Source organism: Acanthaster planci, linkage group LG02 (assembly GCF_054643075.1).
Source record: "Acanthaster planci isolate LZ-2023a linkage group LG02, COTS_SCS, whole genome shotgun sequence".
NCBI classification, from domain to species: Eukaryota; Metazoa; Echinodermata; class Asteroidea; order Valvatida; family Acanthasteridae; genus Acanthaster; species Acanthaster planci.
This window is the reverse complement of record NC_141778.1, coordinates 20,187,886-20,213,424: the sequence shown is the minus strand read 5'-3', so window position 1 is coordinate 20,213,424 and position 25,539 is coordinate 20,187,886. Positions and strand designations below refer to the sequence as shown.

Below are 25,539 nucleotides of genomic sequence, written 5' to 3'. Positions count from 1 at the left end.
GGCCCATTCAAGGGGAAAGAAAGGAAGAAAAACCTGGTCAGCAATTTTTGCTGCCCAAGTCCATGGGGACCTTGACTTCCCCTTCTGGGGATATGCTACACCTGTAATGTGTACCCCAATCACGCACGCATGGTTCCCAGACTTCCTCAGCATTAAACCCTGCTACAACCGTTGCTAAATTTATGTGTGTTTATTCCTGCACTTGATATTGTTCATCCGGTGCCAGCAGTGCAGGAATTATATTTAAGTGCAGTGATCAAGGCTTCATCCACGTGCGTGAATAGATGTACATACTCGCAAGACGTATTACACGGGCATGCGGTTCAAGTTCACATGGCACTATCCTGAGTTAAAGTGATTTACACCCTTCTGCTGATGTCCCGTTCCCAATCACACCCCCTTTGAGAAAGAACTTTCTCCTTCACATCAGCTCACAGACTGGCTTCCGTCTCCTCTTACATCTTATCACACAATACACCCTTCCGCCCATGTCCCAACCATACCACCCCCCCCTTGGAGAAAGAACTTTCTCCTTCACATCAGCTCACAGACTGGCCTCCGTCTCCTCTCACATCTTATCAAACAATACACCCTTCCGCCCATGTCCCAACCATACCACCCCCCCCCCCGTGAGAATGAACTTCCTCCTTCACATCAGCTCACAGACTGGCCTCCGTCTCCTCTTACATCTTATCAAACAATACACCCTTCCGCCCATGTCCCAACCATACCACCCCCCTGTGAGAATGACCTTTCTCCTTCACATCAGCTCACGGACTGGCCTCCATCTCCTCTTACATGTAAATCTTATCGAACAATACACCCTTCCGCCGATATCCCATCCCCAACCATACCCCTTGGAGAATGAACTTCATCCTTCACACCAGCCCACTGACTGTCTCCCATTCTCGTTTACTTCTTATCTAACAATACAACCTTCTGCTGATGTAAAATTTACAACTCCAATTCCCTTTGAGATTAACTTCGGTTCCTCCCTCACTGCAGTCCATTAAATGCCTTCCATCCCCATCTCCCTTTCCAATGTACCACTTATCCAACAATATCATCTTCCGCCCGAAGTCCCATTCACAACCAGCCCTGTGTCCCTTTGAGAATAACTGTATGATCGTAGATCCCTTTACCCTTATCCAAGGTAACACCTTTCCAGACATGTGCGGTAAGTCTCATTCAAAGCCACACGCCTCGTGAAGAACACCCCCCCCATCTGCCTCCTGCTACCGGGTAGCTCTGCCTCCATCCATTACACTTCTCCCAATCCAACTTTAATAAGTGAACTTCCCAAGTTTAAGACCAGTAAAAAGGGCTAACAGTGTACACAGACTAAATCAGGATATGCATGCCCAATATTTTCTACTACTGGCGCATTTTACGGCAGTCCTCTAAACAAGGGAATCTGTAAAAAAAAAAAAACATTAACAACATAAACTAAAATGAAGGGTAGAGGACTGCAATCTTATATTTCTGAGAAAATCAGAGATATTGGATCCCTCTCCTCAAAGTGGCTCTTTTTTGCAAGAGTGTAGATTTCTCCAAAAGCTGCTACTTAACCCACCATATTTGAACAGAAAATAAACAATGAAGCAATAAGGGTGAGCTTGAATATAACATGAGCCTCAAACCCTCTGAAGTTGTTAGTCCTTTTGCCTGAATATCTGAAGTGAGGGCATTTATCACTGTTGTCTGTGGCAGTTTGTTTACTGGTCTGAAACCCCCCTCCCTTTCCAGTACAGCCAAAACCCGCCTCCAGCTCAAACCATTTCCCTGTGACTCCCTAATGTGCAGCTCCCTGATGTTTCCTATTGATAAGGAACCCAAACATATTCCATCACTTCGCACCCACACACACTCTGAGGTGAGGCCTGACCCACTAGAAGGCCTACTTATTAAACTCCCTGGCCAACAGTTTTATGTGGCAGGGTTAATAAATTGATTAACAGTTCATAATATTCTTCAACAGGTGTAAATAAATTTGTACCCCAGTGAACTTTTTTATTAGTGAAAAAAAGCCTGTGTTTGTGACTATCTGTGGAACGCTATTGGCAAATTTGAACTTTGATGGGTCTATGAAACTGCTGACCTACTGAAATCCAGTATGACAGAAGTATGTCGCCCCTAGCATGGAGGCAGCATTCCATGCCTCTAGGCTGTGACTTCAGAAAATGAACAGAACATGAAAGAACTATGCAAGCTTAAAAAAAGATGATGTTTAGTCATTCTTTTTTGGGGGAGGGAGGTTATTCCAACTACTATCAAACAGGTTATACTTTTAAAATATTTATGAGAGTACATGTACAATTATAACAGCGCTCTATCCTCCACACTGAGTCAACAAATGGTCTTGGACAAAAACCCCTCTTTTTCCTTTCTTTTAGTTCATTGAGAATCGTCAAGCATTTCACAAGCATACTGGTGCTCATATGTTGCTGGGGTGAGGTGGATAATGGCCAAGCAAAACTTGCATTTGGAGTTCTTTGTTACCACTAGCTGTAACTGCCACTGCAACCACTTTTATGAGCATGGCACATTTTTAATAGGTGCCATCAAAAGTGTTACTGTTGGCCACCAATAAAAAATGACACATCTCAGGGGAAACTTGATCAATGCCTCCCCAGGGCAAGTTCCCAAATGCCAATTAAAAACAAATGCGGAGCACAGGATGTGCAAATGAATAAGAGCACAAGCGCTTTAACGCTCTTCCTTCCCTCCAATTAGGGAAGGGTACACGGACAGCCCCGGTCTGCACCGGCGTTACCTTGGTTGGGTGGGGCTGGGCAAAGACGAATGGATGATACCCCAAAGAGACTCTTCCCCTCCCCCTCGAGGGATGCTAGGAGGGAAGGGGATACCACATTTAAACGAGATCAACATGTGGGGGGGGGTTGAGGAGAGAGGACGCTCTGAGGATTGTCATTGGTCCCTTCTATCATATGATAATGAGGCTGGCCACCTGAAAAGCCAGTGGCAACTTGACCTTTTGACCCTCGGTTACTTGTAAAAGGCAAATGGAAAGAGGGTTATGCAAAAAATGCAATAGTCACGGAAAAGGGCACTATTCCAAGTAGTGCTTTAGACTGACTCATCACCTTTCCTTTTTTACATTACTGCCCATTAAGGAAATTCCTTCTGCATTAATTTCTATACATGTGCATGGGCCTACATGCACACCAAGTTACAAGCATTATCCGCTCCAAGCGGAACAAAAGAGGTCGTGTTTGTATTGACGGGTCCTTTTGGTACAACTCACCACACAGGTGCGCAAGTATATGTGCATCTTGACGCACAGCAAGCTGAATATATGCAACAAATTTACTCCAGAAAGTATGGTCTTTGCATACACGCAGAACGCGTGCAAGAACCCACTTGTAACCACCTGTCTTTCGTCGATTGGGGGATGCACTTCAGCTCGGGGCGTACAACTGTGGCCAGTTTTACATGATTCACACCCTTCCAAATGGCCCATGCACCTCACCACGCCCGACAGCAATCTTCTCTGCCATCAACTCAACCTATCGCCCTCTACTGTTTACAAATATAATTTTCCCATTTCCTCTTGCACCTTCAGCAAGCTCAGTTTCTTGGGCAGACTGGTATTTCCATCCGACAAGAACCCCTACTGTGTTCCCCACTTCAAAAATGAATATCCCAGGGGAAATTTCTTTTCTAGTTTGTATCCTCGCACAAAGGACCAAAACAGATGCCTTGCTGCGCCTGACCCATCCCATCAGGTTTTATAAGTATGTCTATCTCTCATCACCTGTCTCCAAAAAATGAGCCAAACTCAAACAACACGTTACTCACAACTTCAACAATCTGTAACACTGGGCACGTACTGCCTCAAGATCCCACCCTCAACTGAACCCAATCCTCTCACAAATTTTGCTTGATGTTTCTCTCATCTCCTGGATCTTTCCTGTGACACTCCCTGTTCTTATTGTCACTGACAATCTCTATCTTCCCTCCTGCCAGCTACCACTTGTCTCAAGTACTTCCTCTGAGAAAAAAAAGGAGGTTAGATCAACACAGACGAGGAACATGCAGTTCTCATAAACACTAACCTATCCTCCCCAATACCATAGGGTCAAGACAGGTGGAGATACAGGATAAAAACATAAATGACATATTTGGTTTAAACAAACCAAACAAACAATGTGCCAGATGAATGACAAGAGACATGAATGGTCAAACATTGCAACCATTTGTTTACAAAGCATAGTCACTTCTCACTTCAAGTCTATTTAAAAATGACAACTTTAATGTATTTCTATCACTTACTTGTGCTGAAAAGAGTACAGAGGGTACTTGAATCTTTAACTCTGTAGCTTTTGTCGAAACTTGAAAGACTTGAATTCCAACGCTGAATCTTTTAATTCCTCTTTTTATTGACGATTTCAATAACGCTGAGTCAAGTATTCAGACTCACACAAAGCAACCAGATAGCCAAGTTGCATTCTCTGAAGCCTTCCTCATAATAAAAACACAAGATCTCTGGTTTGGACGAGGGAAATGGACTAGGCTTGATGAGACCACCAATGTTCTGACCACGACACTGGTACTGCCACTCTATCATACCATTTTCTCAGCATCTTGGGGTGTTAGGTCAAAAGGTACTGAACCCAATTCATGTCATATGGGTGATCGTGAAAAGACTTAAAGCACCAAATGACAAAACTAGCAATGCAGACATATCAAACGATAGTCAGGATTTTTTCGTTCATTTGTCCGTTTTTCTTTCAAACCATTCAAACACAGAGCAGTAATTAAAAATGGGGTTCACTGTTGATTTATTTTGGCTTAATGAGAAACTTGAACAAGTTGTGATCAGAGCCTCCAGAAATCCACTGCACCCTACCAACCAAGCAATCCAGCCCAAGTGTATATTGATAGTCTCTCAATCTTACCCCCTTTCTTAAATACCAATGAGTAATCCACTCATCCAAATCCCTTCTTTGTTGATACCCTATTTGCAAATTTGTGAACCCTCAGCAATGTCATTGTAATAACTAGTCACTCAACATCAATCATCCACTGCCTTCACCATCCTTGTCCACTCCTCCACAACAAAACACCTCCTTACACCCCTCCCTTTGATCCTTGCACCATCTCAGGGTCAAAACAAAGCCAATGGCCCTACTGATGCCCCCCCATGGTGACAAACTCAAGGACCTTCCACAATCCCTGCTGATGAGACAAGCTCCACAAACCTGTCACCAACCGGGCCAGTATGAACTGTGGGCTAAGAAACCAAGACATCTGGGCTGCTTGTCCCTGGACCATTTTTGCCTCCTGTCATGACATAATGCAACCTGCACTGCGTTTAATAATTTCTGACACATCTTGATGACACAGGATGTCCAGGTAACTTGTTAGGGCTGAACTGTGACCAGAGTGATGATGGTTGGGTACTTAAGACCCAGTAGAGGTGGGGGGAAGAAAAGATGTCTTACTCATAAACCGTGAATTGATGGAGCAGATTACAAAGTTGAAGTATCAATGCATTATCAACTGAACTGCTGCATTATCATTACTGCAGATGTTTACCGGAGAAGGATATGCCTTCCACAACATTCATTGTGCAGCATATTGGCATCTTTTGGAAGCATTCTTCTAGCACACATATGCATGGTTGTTGTGTAACAGAGATCTGACATGACCAAGACATGATTCATTCCTTACTGTCATTTAGTACAATGCTATTTTTGACACCCCCTCTTTCTTTACTATAATCAAGGTTGTTCCTAACCAGGTGTGGTTTCAAATTAAAGTTTCACAAAAGGAAAAGGCACACCCAATCAAGTGTTGTATTGTATGCACACAGCTAAGAGTAGGTGCAGCACAAGTGAGGCATGCAGGATATCAGCCCATTCGTCAAAGGATGCGTACAGAGAAAACAAGGAGATGGAGGTGATCCATCAAGATGTCAATCAGTCCGGCCAATGGACTCTTTGCAATCAAGTAAAGGTGTGCAGAATACTAACATTTTCAGTCTGCTTGACATGCTGGTACGTTTACTTCAAGTACATGTAGAAATGCAACCCAATGTCATATTTCGCGAAATTCCCATTCTGTATTTACATAGACCATTTTTACAACTCCAGCCTTCTGCATTGTTTTGGTTTTACCTCTAGGATCACTGCTGGAACCCAATTCAAATCTCTCCCAAACTTTGGCCCATTGCCAAACATTCAAATCTTTTATCCAGAGGTATGTAACTATGGGAGGAATGCCTGGAGGGGAACACACCCTCCAGCTCGTGGCCTGTGCCTCCCTCCAAGTGTGCCCCCCCCCCTCAGAATTAGAGAAGGAACAGTGAGAGTTCAACTTGGTCAGTGACTGAAACCACTGAATGCCCCTCTCAAGAAAATGAGGGCGCTGAAGTACCCTTTGTGCAAATAAAATACAATAAAATGTTAAGACTTTTCAGGGCTTTTGACAGTTTTTCTCACAACTTACATGTATGAGCATGCCTATCATCTGAATCTTGGACTTACATTTTTGCACGCTGAGTACAGTAAAAGGTCACAAAGCCTCAATTTTCCGACCTCTCTAACTTTCCACAATCTTATAGTCAAACATCCTTAAATCTACCAATCCTGAGAATTGCACCCCTAGTTATCCAATGGACTCTAAATCTGTAACTTATGGAAATTATTTTATGCATAACAACCATCTACATGTACATGTGTGTACATGCCTCCACACTTGAGTCTTCATGGGTGGCAACGCAAACACGTGTCAAGGATGTGCCCTCACGCATGACTCTTCACGTGAGTTAGGTCCCATGGGCACCAACTAGCCGCCTATCACACACACCGAATGACTCCCTCAGCATCAAGAATGAACCTAGAACAGCCGCTTTGCGTTCTCTGAGCCTCTACTGTAGACCACATTTCATTGTTCGTATTGGAACAGGCCAAGAAGTGATGGCAAAAATCGGCACTAGCAGCTATCATACATTTGCAACAACTCATGGAAGCCTCGGGGGAAAAAAGCTGGAAGTTTTGAGCGCGCACTGTGTTACTATGCATCACAGAGCAGTGTTGTTAACATGCATTCGTTTTATAAGTACATGACTGACGAACAACATGGGTCAAACTATACAAGTTGTGTGATGGACGACACCAGGATTTTGTGACATGGGTTGTCCAAACCACGGGCAAGGAAAAGCACACACTAAACTTTTCCATCTCGTAGTCCTTCCCCACCTCCCCCTCCCCTTCTCCCTCCCCCTCCCACGGCCAATCATCACCAAAATGTGGGGGTCCTTGTTAGCAGTGAATCAGCAATCACACCAGAGTCCTTGATTGGGTCGATGGAAGATAAGGTGTAACTGCGTTGAGCCGATGATGACACCAATCGCTCTTCGCTCTTGGGGGGAGGGGAGGGGGATGTCGGGAAGAGAACACGATGTCTATCTAGTCTCACTGCATTAACGTTGGATGCTGCTCCAGAGGCCTTCCTGTTTTGATCGCGAGTTGACTGCCCACCTGTGCTCCGTCTGGATCAGTCCAGCGGCAGTTTTTGTTTAAAGTGTAAATGTTTGGTTTGGGGTTACTGTTGATGTTACGTGCCTCACATAAGGAGCTACAGGGGCGTGGAAAATGATGGGAGAAACCTGTTCTGAGTTGTCTTCACGGGGGGGGGAATAAAAGGGTACCAACATGGTGCATGCGATTGTTTCAAACTGTGAAGCAACTAGAAAAAAGCCACAGCATACAGGGTGTGTTTTCTGGCAAACTCCATGATGGAACGGTGCACTGAAACCTGTGTAAATGATAGAGAACAAAGCTATTAAACGGTTCAGTTTTGACCACAAGAGGGCCTGAGCACAGAACATGCGTATGTAGTACACATGCTGCAACCACTAACCTCTGACCAGAGCCTGTCTTACCATGAACTTTTTGAGTTGGCAGTTATGGCAATGCAAGTGCAGGAATTGTGTCACAACTTTAAAACCACAGTCCACAGTCATACAATGCATGCTTGGCACCCTAGATACCCAAGCCATAAATTCCTTCCTACATGTACATGTACCTTATGAAATACACTAACAATCACTCATGCAGCTTAAATACATGTAGTAGGCTGAGTCAGGAGCCTTCTAATCTTCCAGGTGACATGACATATATGGATTAGAGTGTATCCGTACACTACTTGCAGCATGAAGCTTCAGCTTTGAGTGAATTTGAAATGGCGGCCTCTGCGGTATGTTCTCCCATTCATTGTGCAAAGGACAGACTGGATTTGTGGGGGAAAATCATTTAATCTTCCAAGACACACTGCAAGCACCTGGTTAGAACCGGTTGGTCGATGCATGTGATATGAATACCACATATCTAAGTCAGCCACATGCTGTACTCCAAAGTTGACTCCCGAACTCTGATTGATATCTTTTTCATGCAGTCCCCTATGACACAGTCAACAGTTATGACCAGAGTCCTGACAGCATGCCCGCTGGGTCTGACAAAGGGTGACAGTCGATGGGACGCTATCCCTGAACCTCCCTTCAGCCATCTTATTACTGGGCCTGATGCATGCAATACCCATCATTAAAGAAAAAGAAATAACTGGTTCAACAAATGAGGAAGGTAGCTTAAATGGAGGGAAGCACACAGGCTGAAGGTGAAGTCACACCTAATCAAATCAACCCTACCAGGTTCGCTAGAACCTTGAGGCCTTCTGATAACTTCAACTGAGGTAAGAAAGGAAAGGGGGGGCTGTTGGGAGGAACATCAACAAACAAGTTGATGGACTTTCCAGTCTTTCCCCAGTCTATTAATATATGAACCATAGAGTGTCCCCCCCCCACGCCGGGTCCTGTGATTATGCTGTGTATAAGGTAGAACTCACTCAGCGGTTTCTATGGCTCCTGCCATTACCCTCCTGATGGCACTGACAGGTGTGACTGTAGATGAATCAACTACTGCCAGTAAGCACACAGCATTAGCAGGACACAAAGTCGTGTTGTGTGGACACATGGGTGGGTAGTCTGAAGCTTAAGAGTAGGAAGACCTCAAAACAGCACAGTTTTTGTCCCCCTTTCTTCCTGGTCAACAAAAAGACCACCGATGTTGCTCTTTGCTTGTGACTCCGCAAAAATCTGTTCATCTTTACTTGACAGGTGTTCTTTGCTAGGAACCTTCCTGAATCCTCCAAAATCTTCACCTGGGCTAGACGTCAATGCCATGGCACAATCTTTGCACCTGAAATTTCACACAGCATCGAGTCTAATGGAAAGTTCCTATATTGACTGAGCTCCACTTTCTCAATCCTACAAAATCTTACAAACATGACTTATGGATTAAAAAGGGACTGGGAGGGTTAATGTGTTTTAACATGGTGTGTAATTTGTACACTGCAGGTACATGTAGGATCACATTTTCTAATATGTACGTGCTAATTATTCAACAAATGCTTACCTCAATAGAAAATAAAATTGAACCAGCAAAACAGGGAAATAAACAGGCAAGGAAAAGCTAGCGATGTGAGGGAGCAGAGGTAAATTAGCACAGACATAAACACAGGATGAAGACCCTTATGGGACCTGCCTCAGCCAGTGACCGGAACAGCCTGATGGCCAGATGCAACAACTTCACTGCTCAAACAATGACCCATGCAAGGAACCTGGGGAACAATGCAGAGAAGCAAGGAGGTGGACTTACTCCCTCTGCTATAGCTCGGGGCTATAACAAAAACATGAACTAGGCATCTTGTGCAAGTGTTGGAAAAGCTCTCTCGCTAATTTAAAAAAAGACATGCCTTTAGCAGGTGTTCAAAACGGAAAGAGAATGTTTTCATCCTGGTAATCTGCAACAGAATCTTAAGTCATGTGCAAACCTGTGTCAGTGAGCTTGACAGCAACATAACCCACAGTTGTCAGCCTAAGTTCTAGTCAAGAAAAGTATTATACATGCACATCCCCACCCATGTGAATGTCGGTCTGTCAACTGTTATATGACAGCGTTCAATTCATGTACATGTACACCAGACCGATTTTTATCTGCTCAGCAGAAGACGCCATTTGTCAAAACTACATGCCAAACACAACTGAACTGAGAACTTGTGCAAACGATTGTGCTCAGTACAACATTCAGCCAGTAACCCATGTTTCGCCAATGTTGACAAATGACGTCCATGCGCAGAAAAACAAACGGCTTTGTGCTTGCCAGCTCATAGTTGGTCCAAGGGTGAAGAGTATCATGGATACATGTACCTGAACACTGACAGATTTATAATTAAACTTTTAACATAAGCCAAACGGTCAGTATATACACATGCACACGTACATGTACATGTGCATGTACACATGCACCGGATTTTCCCACTTGTTTCTTCTACAACCATCTCCTGTTTTTTTATTACCACAGGGAGCAATTCCACTAAAACGAAGGGCCACTACACAGGGATGACTGACACAAAGAGGTCACCCTGGTAACAACCTATGCTGTAACCAATTGAAAATCCATCCAGTCCCCTTACACCCTCTCCTAATGACCTCTGCCAGAGACCCCTCTGACCTGAGGAAGTTGGAAATTACCTCCTTTGTCCCCCTAGGCCCATGACGCATTGTAGTTTGTGAACATCACCACGCGTCACGTTGCACTCCGTTCACTGCAACAGGTACATGCGATAGTTGGTAGCAAAGTTAAAAAAAAAATAATCAATATTTACTACCCAGGTGTTCAGACCAGGCTGGAGCCATCAAAGACACAATGACGTAAATTTGTAGTAAATTTTATTTGCATCTCTCAGCCCAGAGTTTCCTGTAGGGAGTCATGCGGCTGCAGATTTTTTTTTTCCCCTTTGACAGTTACAATGCACACGAGGCTTGTAAAACACAGCTCATTTTATACAATGTGATGGACATGGGCCTTTCTGCTGGAAGGGAGTGAGATTTTGATGGCCTGCATGGTGATGGACATATGTCATTTATATACATGAGTACATGTACATTTCACTCAATGATCACATTGTTTCACATGAACAGCTTTACATTTGTTAAATTTAAGTATATCAAAAAATGAAATGACGATAGATCAATGACAGTGGATGGAAAAACATTACTAATGTATGCATCATCCACATAATTCCATCAGGGGAACCTTAACTACAGTACACAGCCAACTGTGATCTTTTTAATACTGGGCAACTTCCAGTCACATCCACTGCCAAGCTCATCTGGAAGTCTGCAAAGTAAGAAATGAGAAGCAATGATCTCAAATCTCCAAGCTTCTCATTTACAGTTCACTCAAAAGCATGAAGAAGTCTCTTATCAACATCGATCACTAGGAGTACAGCATGCAGGAAAGCCACTGAGGACTGTCCACCCAGAACCCCAATGTAAAAGGCTTGTACATCTATTTTAGTTCAAGGTAGACAGCTGTTGTGATATTTTATTTACATTTTTTTTTGCAGGATATCCCAACCTGCCCCTCTGAGTGGCTTATCTTCTCCGGGATCAAGAGAGAGAGACGGATTTTTAAAAAAGCCAATTTGATGGGCTTGTCTAGATGCCATTACAGCCTCCAGCGTAAATGTTCAAAAGCCCTTTGGCCATCTCCTCCCGGAGTTCAATGCCCACATGAGACCATCTGCCAGAGTACTGTGCCGGTACCAGAGATACCTTCTAAAAAAAAAAAAATCCCAACAGGGCCATAAATATATCATATTTAACCTTAGGACAACTTCACAGATTACTTTTCATTCTAACCAGATGGCTGAGGATTGAAAAAGCAAGGACTGGATAATAAGGAGGGGGGGGCATGTTGGGGGCCAAGGGATGGCTGTACTCTGTAAAAGTCGGTCAGAAACTGCCGGAAGTTCATGTTTGAGGTAAACAACCTGTTCACACAGCAATAGGAAGAAAAATATTTTAACAAATCAAACGAATAGGGAAAGCAGGAATTTCTCTTACTGCAAAATGTGCATGTATCATTCTGGGGGTTTTGTGGTTTTCTAAACAGCCTAAACAGTGCTCACTGCCCTAACAGGTGAAGGACTGATGATTGTTTAGGTTGAACTTCAGAACAAACTGAATGTGTGTCAAGTGTACATGTGGTCTGGGGGGATAGCTGTGCAACACAGCTGCCACTACAATCAAGGATGTTACAGTCAGAACAATCTCAATCCACGTGGTTGTATAAGCTATTGTGCACAGCAGTATTATACAGAGAACATGTACGTGATCAAACTCTTACAGCGCAGAGATGAACTGGGCTTGAACCGGTCTTGGAGAACGAGTTCTTTTAGGGTGGATGTGGCACTATGAGCAATCAACTAGAACAACGATCAGAGGGTTCCTCCAATAAATATTCAAATAGGATTTCTCACTGTAAAGGTCTTTCAACCGACTCAGGAATTTCAAGTTGATTCCATTGCTTAGTTCATCAGCATGGGACCATAAGTACATGTATGTTTATTGGTATACATGTATTCTGTTAGAAGCATAGAACCGAGATCATATACAACTCTACGCCTGTAGAACTAGTAAAACTAGGAGGAATGTTTTGGAGCAGCAAGTTCCACCACAGTCTGTGGTGTTCAGTCTGATTCCAGTTAAAATCCCTGACAACACTGCTGTCCTGGGGTCTGTCGTAATTAATCTCCAGCAACAGACCAACAGTGCTAGAGGTGACAGAGAACAGATGGCCCAAGCAGAGTTGGTAGTGGGCAGAAACCCCCCTTCAGACCATCACAGGATCAAGCCAGACCATCACAAGACTTCCACTTCGAATTCAAGACACTAATTAAATGAACAGCAACAAAAGTAGTCAGTGGTCACCCTGTTACTTGAGAATGGCCTTGTGCCTTGTCATGGGAATAGTATTTCCCATATATATATATCTATATCTTACATGTAAGTGTGAAGAAGTGCCCTCAAGGGGACAAAATGGCCAAACATCTGCAAAAATACAGGGACTGTACATAAAACTAAGGTATCTGCAGCATTTCCAAGTAAAAAGGTGCATGGTACAGGGGTCAGATGAGAGGAGAAACAAATGTAACTATGCATGGCCACACTTTAAGCGAACACATAGATATACAGTACATATGCACAAGAATGGTACTTCCAAAAACAAGAAAAACACACACTGCAGGCTGCAAGAATCAAGTTTTGAGATTTTTGTATCACTTCAAGTCACATAAGGCCTGACAGACCTTAGACTACAACGCACAATTAGACCCTGAAAAATACATGTATGTAACTTGACACACATGCCAAAATATTTATGGAGAGTAACTTACAACTTCCAATCTTTCTAGTGATCTTAATTTTTCGGGCGTCGCCTCACCAGAGTTTTATTGTCTCCATGTGTGAGACGGGCTTGGTCAAGTTGGTGGGCAAAACTGGAGGATGTGATTGTGCTCGGCTCATTTGAATAGGGGTCATATGCAAATGGCACCAAAGGTTATCTTTGTCAGCAGCACAGCAACACTCGTTATGTGATGCTCCGTCAACCATGAAACTACTTTTAACATTTCCCTTTGGTGAGAAATGCTGGTCTTTCCTAGGTGCTGAACAACGCTTGCACTCGGCATTTTGTTCCATTTATCCATTTCCAGATTCTAGGTCTCCCTCTCTTCTTCATCTCTTCCTCATGCCCAAATATATTTCAAAACAACAGACAGGTCATCTCAAAAATATCATCCTCATTATAATCAAGTGCGCCCCTGTTGGATGCGATCAGTACTCCACATGGCAACTTGATGTCCGACTGACACCTCTTTGCGTCTGGTCTCCCACCTGTTTCCCTTGATGGGAGGGAATCCGTTTACAGGCTTTAACTATGCTGGGCAGATGGGAGGGGGACAAGCTAAGAGATGATGCAGTGGACAGTAGGCAGCCTCTTCAACACTGTGCATGTATGCACAATGTAGGCTACGTTGCAGGTGTCCAGATGAAATGCTCTAGCTAGTTCACAGTAGAGTGAGTACATGTAACTTACTTCTGCCTTTGCAGAATTGAGCCAATTCATGGGCCTAAAGCTGTGCTGCTTCATTCCACGTGTCTACTTCAAATGAATTTTATCTATTTGAAAGTTGAAGTACCTCTTCAAAGTTGGTCAATTTTGCTCTTAGAGATAGTAAGAACCAACAGAAGTAAATAATGGTGTCCTTGACGTGGTTATTTTTCAAGAATGAGAAGTCCCCTCAAACACAGATTGCAACAGGAGAAAAACATCATCAGAGCAGGGGAAAGGGGTCAGCAGTTCAGACACTAAATCCTCCAGGACCATGTCTGGAGTAGCAGCTAATCCCCCAGATCAACAGATTCTTGCCACTAAAGCTGAAAGAAGGGGGAGGGTTAGAAATAGGTTGTTAAGAAAGGGCCAAATGAAAGGTAAAAGCGGTGCTCTCTATGGGAATCCCATCTGCACCAGGAGATGAGGATGGGCGTTCGGGCAATGACCGAGTCACGGGTGCTGCCTCGGAGACTGGCTCAGTCGGTCAGGCCCAGGGAGTGCTGGAAACCATTGCATTCAAGAACAAAACATCTACTACCGGTAGGTTCTTATAGAGAGACAGTGCCAAATTTGAGTCTCATGAAAATTCACTTGTGGTCAACTGCTCGGTTTCACCACTTGTTGGATGCTGTAAATGAGGGCGTACAAGATGAGACCATGCTTGCGGGGCAATTATACAAAGGCAACTCCACCAAGACACCTGTGCAGCATTATCAAGACTTTGGACATCAGTAAATCATTGATTTTGAACACTCATTTGAATATGGGTAAATCCAGGAATTAGGGGTCCAAAAGTGTGACATTTTTGTGTTCCCGTTACATCTGGCCTTTGTTATTTGACAAGGAAATATCACTCGAATTGATTTCAAACTATTACTATTTGTTTGGCAGGTAACTTGCATTAATTCATCACTCTTGGAAATTAAAAAATGTGTTCTGAACTCATACAAAATCATATGTCAGATGTGACAGAGACACGAAACAAAATGGACCCCTAATTTCTGGAATTACCATGTATCTCTTTGAATCCATGCCTGCATGTACATGTACATGTACCACACATGTTACAACACAATGGATATCCATTGACTTGACAGCATCAAACTATATTTACTGAGACACCACACATCATGTCATATCCCCAATGTGCACCCCTGATTTCCTGTACAAGTGTTCTGCTGCTTGCTGACTAAATCAAAAAGATATTCCTAAAGAAAAAACTTTCCGTCAAAATCTTGAGGTGCAATCATCGATCACAAAGCAGCACTCAGGAAGTAAGACCCCTTGAACCTGGTCCCACTCCCAACTGACACCAGAGAGCAGACGGCAAGGCCAGCGTGCCCCAGCTCCCCTTCCAAGGAAATTCGACACTCAGCGCCTCCAGAACAGGTCTCTGTCATACTGGTGATCAAAATTATGGATTCTGAAAGTATACCATGCAGCTCCATCCACATTTTTCTGGACGCAAGCCAACTCAGGATGTACCTCGGGCTGGGCTGAACCCTGGCATATGCTATGAAAACTCCCACACGTGCATCAAACTTATTTTCAAAAAGAAAAGCCATCTTCCCTCTCCCTCCCCTTCGCAGTTTTCACATTTTGCTAAAGCCCAGTGATGAGAAAACAGGGTGGGGTTCCCAGTTTCTCAGTTCTCAAAGCACAATAATTGTTTTGTGTTCCAAATAAGATATAATTTACTGAGATGAGATGCGAGCTTGTCACCTGTTGGCTTAAATCAAGGTACATGTATTCTATTTCCAACTTCCGTTCCCTTCCATCAAATTCAGTTCCTTGTCAGAATTATGACATGAGAGCTTAAAAAAATGACAGCGTCCACAAGTCCTGAATGTGAACTTTGAGCTGTGTCTCTTCAGGTAATGCATAAATAACATTGACTTTTTTCCTTCTTCCTTTGGCTTTTTATTAAAAGTTGTTGTTCACAAAGGTGTGTGAACAAAACATTGGAACATGAGCTAAATTTCTTTTATAGAGTCAGTGAAGGAAATACATGTAGATTAATTTTTGCTTGCATAAGCCTGGATTATATATTTACCTGACTAAATATATAATCCAGGTTTGTGCAAGCAAGCAATGTAGATGAAAAAAAATGACAAGCATACACCCGCATCTAAAAGAATTACAAGAAAAATGGTCAGAAGACACAAATGAATCTTATGTCTTCATCCGAGGACAAGTGGGGGGGGGCGGAGGGGCCAAGGGATTCCTTTGAACTCCTCTTAAAAACACAACTCCTCACTTAGATACAGTACTACCCTACCATACCCACATGTACATCATCGTGGTCTTGGATGGCTTGAGGTAAACTTTACAGGCTTGTTTCACTGCAGAGATATTTTTATGTTTTATGTTTTGTAAATGCTGCTTGAAGAATCCACACCAACCTCTCAAAAAAGCCTACAAGAGTGTTACTTGAATGGGGGAAAAAAACATGCTAACTAGAAAATATGTGTAGCAATACTTACATGTATTACTTCTAAAATGATCTGGAATTGTAAATTGAAAACAAACAAAAAATGAAAAGCCCATCTCCAGCTAGAGACATACTCGTTGCATGGCTTTCAAATACCAAAATGTCAATTTAAACTCACTCAATATTCACCGCGACATGCATTCTATAAAACTGGTGTCATTTTGATATATGCTGGTACGTGAGAATGAATCTGTGAGATCTTGACAAATACATGTATATCATGCCCTGAATTTTCTCTAGCTTAATGACAAAATCAGTGAATTTACACAGGTCAAATTGTGAACTCTTACATTTAACTGTTATATATCAAAAGTATGGTACCCTAAAACCTCAGGTTGATTTGGCATCCTGCATTAACTCAAGGTTTTCAGTTCTACTCAATGAAGAGCCAAAATTGGAAGGAACACACCGACTGCAACTGGCTTTAACAGGCTTTAAAGCTTTAAAAGGAACTTGGCAGTAAGCATGCAGTCCTAAAAGTTACATGTATCACGGACCCGTAACTCAGTAGAGGGTCCGTGCATGTAAGCAAGGGCTGCATGGTATGGGAGCTCTGTGCACAACTGCCAAAGTTTTACAGTTTCTGTAACAGTTTGTGTAGGCCTATAGTCAGTTCTTTGACAAATATTGTGAATAGGAGGAATGAGCCAAGACCCCCAAACCTAAAAACACCTGTTCCTAGGACATGGCCCCTCAAGAACCCCCGCCCTGCCACTGACACAAGACAGGTCAGGATGTGTAAATCTGTGCATGCGTGTGGTGTGTGCGTGCCAACATTGATGGGTACCGGTGACTCAAAGTGGCACCTTAAGAGACCATAATTTGCATGTTAACTCCTACGCCCATTGCCAGATCAGGTTGTGTCCATATGAATTAGAATTCTGAGTCAACGTGATAACAACATTTTCTTTTCATTTATCTACTTGCCAGGTGAAAAAAAAAATAACTCATTATGTTTCCAAATTTAGATTTGAAACTACACGCAAGTAATTTGTCCTGAGCAGAAGCACCCCACAGTGGGCCAGCTCAAAGTCAAACTGCGCCAAAATTGTTTTGCGTATTTATTTGTGCTAATGTGAACGTATTGGGGGTTTTATGACCCGAGAAAGACAATAAACATAATTCCAAATCGCTGTGGCCTCATTTAAGTGCTGAATTTTGATTGGCTGAAATATGCGTGCGTCTTGGATTGTGTTTTTGTTGAGAATTTGCGCCCTCTCTCGGTTCAGCTCAGGGCCCATACATCCATGTAACTTTCCAATATTCCTGCAGCTGACTAGTTGCATGCCCGATCCCAATATTAGTTATCACACAAATGCCAGTGGAACGCGGAATAACGTACTAGTGCGTTTGTATGTCACATGCCACAAAGCCACTACATGTACCAAATCAATCTTCAAGGAAACTTCATGTGCAGTAAAGACGATGGAATACACGCACAGTACACAAAAAATAAATAATAATAAAAAAAAAAAGTACTGAGAGACAAGAACGCCAAAGGCACTGTGACGATCAGCAAGAGACACAAACTAGAACTAGGACCACAACTACAATCTAAGACAACTGACCAAATTCTTTGTTCTTTTTCTTTTACATATGTTACCTATTCATCAGCAGTAGCGAACAGGATATTCATAGACTTTTTTTACACAAGCTAGTGATTGAAACATGGGAGCTAATTTTGGAAAGTGTAACGTGGTACATCTCCCTGGTCTCCCCGTCATCCAGGAAGGCCTTGCAAAAACTTCCGTCTCCCAGCCAACTCCCAAAACGCCTCCAGCACATAAAACAGATGACAAAGTCAGCTCAGATAAGAGAACGAGATATGCAAAGGCAATTTGAAGAGAAATTTTCTTGAGGGAAAATGCTATAGCAAAATAGGTCAAATTTGATTCTCGGGAGACAGCGAAATTTGAATTTTTTTTTTATTAAACTGAAGCATGGTGCACTCGACTTGAGAGATACATGGATTTTTACTTTAGTTTTAGTAATAATCAATGCAAGTATAAATTTTCAGGAAATCATTGGCAACTACTAAGCAAAACTCTCACACAGGATACACCTACATGTACATGTATTAAGGACTGAATATCTGAGACAACACAATTTACTTTAATGCAGACCATTATAAATGCTTTCCTTACAGTGCATGAGAGGCAAGATGCCTTGCGCGGCCATGATGACATTCAAGTAGGATGACATTCTAATTTCCAGGTAGGCTTTTTGGTAGCTTCATTAACCATACAGGTTTTCAAATCTTATTTTCATGTTCGTCACTGGCTTTGCCCGATTTTCACCTAAAAACACTAAGGCCATGTCTGCATCACTGGGATGTGGTCTGAAATTACACGAGTCTATGACAGTGGCTACAGCCATTACTCAGAGTACTATGCCTCAAGCCGCAGCCAAGTAACAGATGAAGCTACCAGTAGGACTTAGAAAAACACCAAAAGATGTAAGTGCAACACAATTACATGTAAAACGGAGGTGTAGGGACAAGACGGATGGACGAGATACTCACCCATTCAGCATGAGGTCTGGTGCCCCGTAGTTCTTGCTATCATGCGCTACTTCAACTGCCCCAACCGGCTGGGAACTGAATCCTTGGTCTGTCATTTTTTTTTTCCAATGATGCCCTGCAACCATGAAACGAAAAAGAACAACATTACAGGATTAACTACATGTACATTCTTTTATAAGCTGAGGAAGAAAGATTATTTGTACCCGAGGCTGACTTTGAGCTACAGTACTAACAACAAGCTGTTTAAAAGATGAGACAGATTTGACACAGTATTTCAAGTATTTCAAGTACATCTTGGCAAGTAGTCCAAAATGTTAATACTTTCACATTATAGCACCTCATAAACACAGGTGTTTACCAAGCAAGTTAAAAAGTGAATTGAAGAGAGGCAACCTGTCACAATGAAATCACAAAAAGTCATCAATTTCTGAGATGAAATGTCTCTTAAAAAATAAGAATTACCACTCAATAGAATAACGGCATTATTAATAATCTGATCACTCCAAAATTAGTTACAAAAAAAAGTGTTGACAACCGCACTACTCTATATTTGGGCTGTTTCTTCTGTACAAACCTCTCCCAATTCAAACCTGACGTACCACATCATCAAAGTCCAAGAGCTTTAAATCTATGTATAGCTATATATCAACGTCTTTCTGAACTCTCTGTGCCCTGGTTGGCACTGCTCTGTGGGGATGTTTTTTTATTGTTAGAGAAAATTTGAACCAGATTAGGGAACTTTGGTGTGTGCCCCAGCATTTTGGGTCAATATCTGCAATATCTGTCACAATACACGTGTGGTCCCCGTAACCACACCACGATGGGTGTACATGTGTAATTTCATCACTAGGCTTCTCTCAGAATGCAATTGTTTCAACCCTAATGATTTTGGTTACAGGGAGTGATGTATGATCCAAGCCTCCACAAGCCAACTCCTTGGGTCACAACGGATGTTCCACAGAAATGAAAAAATCCTGAATTCAATTTGGCACTCAGGGGGACTTTCTGGGAAATTGAGAAGCTGTTACCAATTTCCAGCCACCCCAATGTCACTGGGACCTCCTTTCCTGTTTTACGAGGGACACGATATTAGTCACACCTTTGTGAGACACCTGCTGGTAAGCCTAGCCTCAGTCCCCACTCTAACCAAGCACTTGACACCAGGGCTAGCTCTGTTTCTCAGGGGGCAGTTCAGGCCTGGTTCTCCCTGGAGGGAAGGAGAGGGGAGAATGCATATGAAGCTCTCCCCCCACAACAATCTTTCGGTAAGCATAACAGGCTTCCTCAAATAGAGACACTGTTCATATGGGGAGAAGTGGATCTTCAGGTCAAACTCTCTCCAGTTACCATGGTGACTTGTGACCAATTTTTGCCACACCCAACTACCTGGTAGCTGGAAAGACTGACGAATATTTCTCATGCTTGTATTTCAAATTGAGCTGAGAAGGGAGTCACTGCCTTTTAGCAAGGCATCAGTCACAACTGCTCCTCTTGTACCGTTATGATGTAGACTAAAATGGAGGCAAAGTTCTGTTCGAATGCTGCAAGTATTCAGTGTGAATTGTACTCCTAACCTGTCGGCCCCATCGACCTGTTTTGCCCCTGTTACTTCATATGAAGAATCTGTTCAATTTTTTTTCTAAACGTTAGAATATCAATGTGCAGAAATGGATCGAATTCGCAAACCATACGTATTACATGTAGTTTAAATGTAGATGCATACATGTACATGCGCATGGACATGTATGTCCCATTTCCCACAGGCATAATTTGGAGAGGACTTAACACGGACTTCCCTTTGACAAGAAAATCAATTAATGGTATCCCCGTCACAGTGTCAGGTACATGTACCGTTGTGTTTCACTTTGATTGCCACCTGTTCTATTCCTGCCACAGCTTAATTGAACAGATCCTTTGGTCTTCACCAGGCCAATGAAAGTTTTTGCCATCTGGGGCATGACTACTATAGGGATATAAAGAAAAGATCACGTACATGCATTTTCAGTCTTTCTTTTCCTTTTCATTTGTTACTAAGTTTAGCATCAGTGCTGACAAGTTCACTTTAGAGGGCAAAACCATGTGTTTTGTGTTACACGTCCACAAAGGTCACTGAGACATTTGTTCAAATTCAGTGAGTGTCTTGTCTACTGGGGCAATTAACGAATCACGACAACAATGCAGAGATGAATGTGAATTTTGCCGATCTGGTTGACCACGTGCAGCTTCCAGATGACTCTTTCAACCACCGGTAGCCACTTACTGTTTGTAAACCATATCTGCAGAGGGTTGGAATCAAGTGCTCCACTTTGGGGTTTTGTTGAAATTAACAAAAACTTATTCCAGCACTGGAAAGAAGGATCCTGTTTGCTTAGCAAGGTGCACATCAATCAGACAGACCCAGATTGTAATCAGCATAAGGTATTTCATTGCAACACCTTCCAAACTGTCACTTACATCCCTTACTGTGTACCCTTCCCTCCCCCCCAAAAAAATCTGGCCTGGTACTACAACTAAAATGCAGGTACACATGCTCTCTCCCTAAATATCCCATAGGATGCACAATGCTAGGGCCAATGAACAGCAACAGAGGAAATGAGCCAGCATGGGCCATCAGGGCGGTGTCCTGATTGACTCACTCTCAGGTGCATATTGTGTCTTGGGGCTGCGATGCGTCGTGTATGCATGGAGGGCGGGCGGGGAGGGAGGGTGGTGGTGGTTGGATGGGGTTGGATCCTAGACTTGATTTCAAGCCGCTACTGGTTTGCATTCTGTTTATAGATGATCTATACATTCACGTAGTATTGGTGATAGGTTGTAAGGTTCTTCCTATGCTCTGGGTTTTAACTCATCCTCACTTCACTGAAAAATCTGTTGTCGGAACATTTGCAGTTTTGAATGAAGGTTCTGCACAACTGATACACACTGTGTTGCACAAAGAGGACCATAGGCAGCTAATCTCTACAGGCTGTGCAATAGGGTTTGTAAGGGAGAATTGAAAATTGTGCACTTGAGTTTAAGATGACTATGAACAGTCCAAATGCAACAATGCACAACGTGAAAACCTCAGAAAGTATATGCAATCATCGGTGCAATGGAGCTGACGTGGTAAAGAAACAAAATCAGACCAACGGTCAACTTGAAGTCAAGTCTACATGCAGATGGAGCCCCGCAAGCATGGTTACATGTAACTCCCATGAAAATCACAGATAATGAGCTTCTGTGACCCTGGATGAGGAGACAGAGGGTACCGGCTAAACTAGGGTTCATTTTGCAGGGGGCAACAGGGGATCCTCTCTTGCTGAAATTTGATCACCTGCAGTTTTCAATAAATGCATCCGGTATTCTGAACATGGAGGATTCACAGTGGCCTTCAGCCACAAGAAAGCGGCCTCACATGTTCTTCCTCTCCCTTGGGTAAGTCACGGCTGCCACTTGGTAGGTGACTATCCTGACACAATTCATGATCAGAGTACAGCAACAGCTGCTAGTTGCTGTTTGTGCTCACATGTAATGAAGAACATGTACTTAACACAAGGCACATCTACACTCTACAATTTAATGTGAACTGTTGAGGAGCTGTCGACCTCATATGCAAATGTGCACAATGTTAAATGACCTGACAACTCTGGCCCAAATCCAAGAGGGGGGGATGACTGGCGGAAACTGAGGGATCTTGGCATGCGCTTCATTATAACATGCGCTCTGAATTCAGATTGGCTCTTTGCCATTTTGGCATTCCTCTCAGTTCATGCCCACATGCGTATTCCTTCACGGCAACAGCTGCCTCTCCGCAGCCTTCCTGCTATCATCAAGCCAAGAGCTGACAGTTTCTTCCAGTATAAAAGCACCGCTGATGCAAAGCATCGGCATTTTTAAAAATCATGCCATTCTGACCTACATTTTAAAGTTAAAGTCAAACGGAGCCCATTTTGGACCTGGGTAGCTCTCGGCACTGTTTAAAATGATGTAAACACAGATCGGTATAATCTTTTTATGAGTTTATGATCCAGATGACAAACTTTTGACACTATTACCATACAGGGTTAGAGTAGAGGGGATACATGTACTACCCTCAGGATCAACTTAGTAGCAAATGTGAACAGAATAAAGAGCAACCATGGGGTTTGACCAGGATAGGAAACACCATAGACAAACTTGTACAACCCTGATGTATTTTAAGGCACACAGGATATCCGACAGGTGTCTAGTTATCTTCAGGCAGCTCTTGGTTCTACCCCTGGAGGCAGACCACAGCGTAGCAGGGTGTGCTGGCCTGTCCACCCCCTTTCATGGGATGTCCCCTTTTTGTGGGTGGCTTGTCACTGATATGTTCAGGGAGATGGAATGTACTCAGAGACACCACAGCCGGGATAAGCAGACACAAGACAGTGCCCGCGGTGCCTACCTATCCAACTCATTTCATGCGCCACGTGACAAGGGCTCCCTCTAGGGGCCAGTACTGCTTGAAAATGAAGACAGTAAGCAATACATTTATGTCTCGACTGAATGACCTTCATTTTCTCAAATGGAAACTGGGCTGACACTAAGGCACTTTCCATGACAAATCTAATAAAAAATAATAATAGTTCAAAGTTTGGAACCTCACGCAGGCATACATGTAAATGTAGTGCTGAAGACAAATCTTGAGAACATGAAAATGTATGAAATGTTTTTTTCCTCATGCACAACAGCACAAGAATTGACAAACCTTTATGAGTACCTCAAAACCAAGTTTCTGAACCTATAAAAGAAAAAGTGTCCATTTTGGAAAATGTTAAAATCACCATTACTGAATTACTATCATTACAGATCATCCATAAAATAATCATAATCATTACCATTAATCATCGTTTCAGACTTACACATTCTGAAGCTGACTCACAAAAGCACTTTTACATCATCAGAAAATCAACTTCAAGATGTTATTGCATTGCAAATGTTACAAGCAAAAACTGGATCACAGCAAGAAATCAGTTCTTGAAAAGAGAAAAAAGCCATTTTTATGTAACACTTCCAAAAGTCTACTGATCAGGTGACTATCACATTGCATTTCTTACTGTTACTTACATTTGTACATGTATTTGTAGTACCATTTCAATTTCACCCTTAGTACCATCCAACAACAGAGAATAATACATATGCATAAGTGGTGTCATAGGGTGAAAGCCTTGCGGTAAAGAAAGTATTGATGAGTCAGCCCCTGCACCTCCTTTCAAGTTTGTAGACGACCAGTACATGTAACCAATTTTATACACTCCAGAATCCAAGAACTAAATACATCAAATATACATGTACATGTCAGTCAGGATGTTGCATTCATGTATTCAATCCACTGATTACATAATTACAAGTGATGGGACTGAGTAAGGGAGCTGTACTCAAATACCACATCCAATTTCCCATGTTTCAAATCACACTGCCAACAAATGTAACCAATCACAATCAGCGTTTAGCAGTGACAGCGGGAAACGGCGTCCTCATTAAATCAATTACCAACAGCCTTCCAACTGGACCCCCACAAATAGAGTAATCAGGAATATAATCACCAGCTGATTAGATTAGACGATCACTCAGCACTGCCAAGATCTCCTGAGGTAGAGGAGGGGGGTCAATCCCAGGATGGCTTTCAACACTTCTCAAACTGGGTCATTGAAAGTTGGTCGTCAAAAGTAAAAAACACATTACCACTGAGGTGGCCGGGTTAGTTTACGCTCAGGAAGCATTAATTAAATCAATTCGTCCGAGGAAATTTTCCTTTTTTCTACAGATACTGAGGTCAATGAGGCACAAGATTTCTATTTCAAAATGAAAGATTTGTGCGTTTATCCAGGCACTGTATCCACTTCATCTCCACCCACTTCATCCACAGGCCAGGGCCCGCCCCTAACAAAAGGCAACATCAACACCAAATACATTTATCATACGATGCATGTGGTGTTACGACAGTTTTACACGGTCCTGCAGAACAACTGATACAGAGTACACGAACTAGTGCATGTAAAGATAAGCTGAGTCTGTCTTAAACATTTCAAATTGGCCGCGCACATATTTGTTCCTATTGAGTCAGAAAGTCAAAACAAGTAAGAAATTACAAATTTCTGATGTTTTCCTTCAACAATAAAACCTTCCTTTTTTTTCTAAACACCCCTCTTGTCATGTTATGGTTGGGCACATGTACATGTATGCGCCTTTGGAGTGATTATACTGTATCTCCTTACATGAAGAGTGGCAAGCATGGGGCACTAACTGTGTGAGGTGGCACAGATAGAGATAAACAAACATTATAACCCGTTTTAAGACAAGCCATGAGATGGGCTCTAGCCCAACAGGAACAGCTAAACTGTCTTCGGTATTAAGGAATAAGTGGGTGTGTTTGATAAGCTTCTATGAGTTGAATCCAATTTATTTCAACCTCATCCACACTTTCTCGCCTATCTGACACAGCACACACGCCCATCGACAGGTCAGGGTTACCCTGTGTAGGTGAATTGAAAGCACCTCATGTATAGATTTAGCAGTTAATTACATGTACCAATCAATGGATA

At 42.7% G+C, this 25,539-nt stretch overlaps 1 protein-coding gene across 4 annotated transcripts in view; it reads right to left on the bottom strand.

Annotated features, from left to right (window-relative positions):
- pomp (proteasome maturation protein) overlaps nt 1-25,539 on the bottom strand; it is a 194,206-nt gene that overhangs the window by 14,976 nt on the left and 153,691 nt on the right. For 3 of the 4 annotated variants that reach the window (XM_087133454.1, XM_022235913.2, XM_022235912.2), the window contains exon 2: nt 18,995-19,109. In XM_087133454.1, coding sequence (XP_086989580.1) covers nt 18,995-19,089 — 95 coding nt within the window. In that variant the 5' untranslated portion in view covers nt 19,090-19,109. Of the gene's footprint in view, nt 1-18,994; nt 19,110-20,093; nt 20,202-25,539 lie in introns of those variants that run through there. The other variant, XM_022235914.2, reaches the window with a different exon arrangement.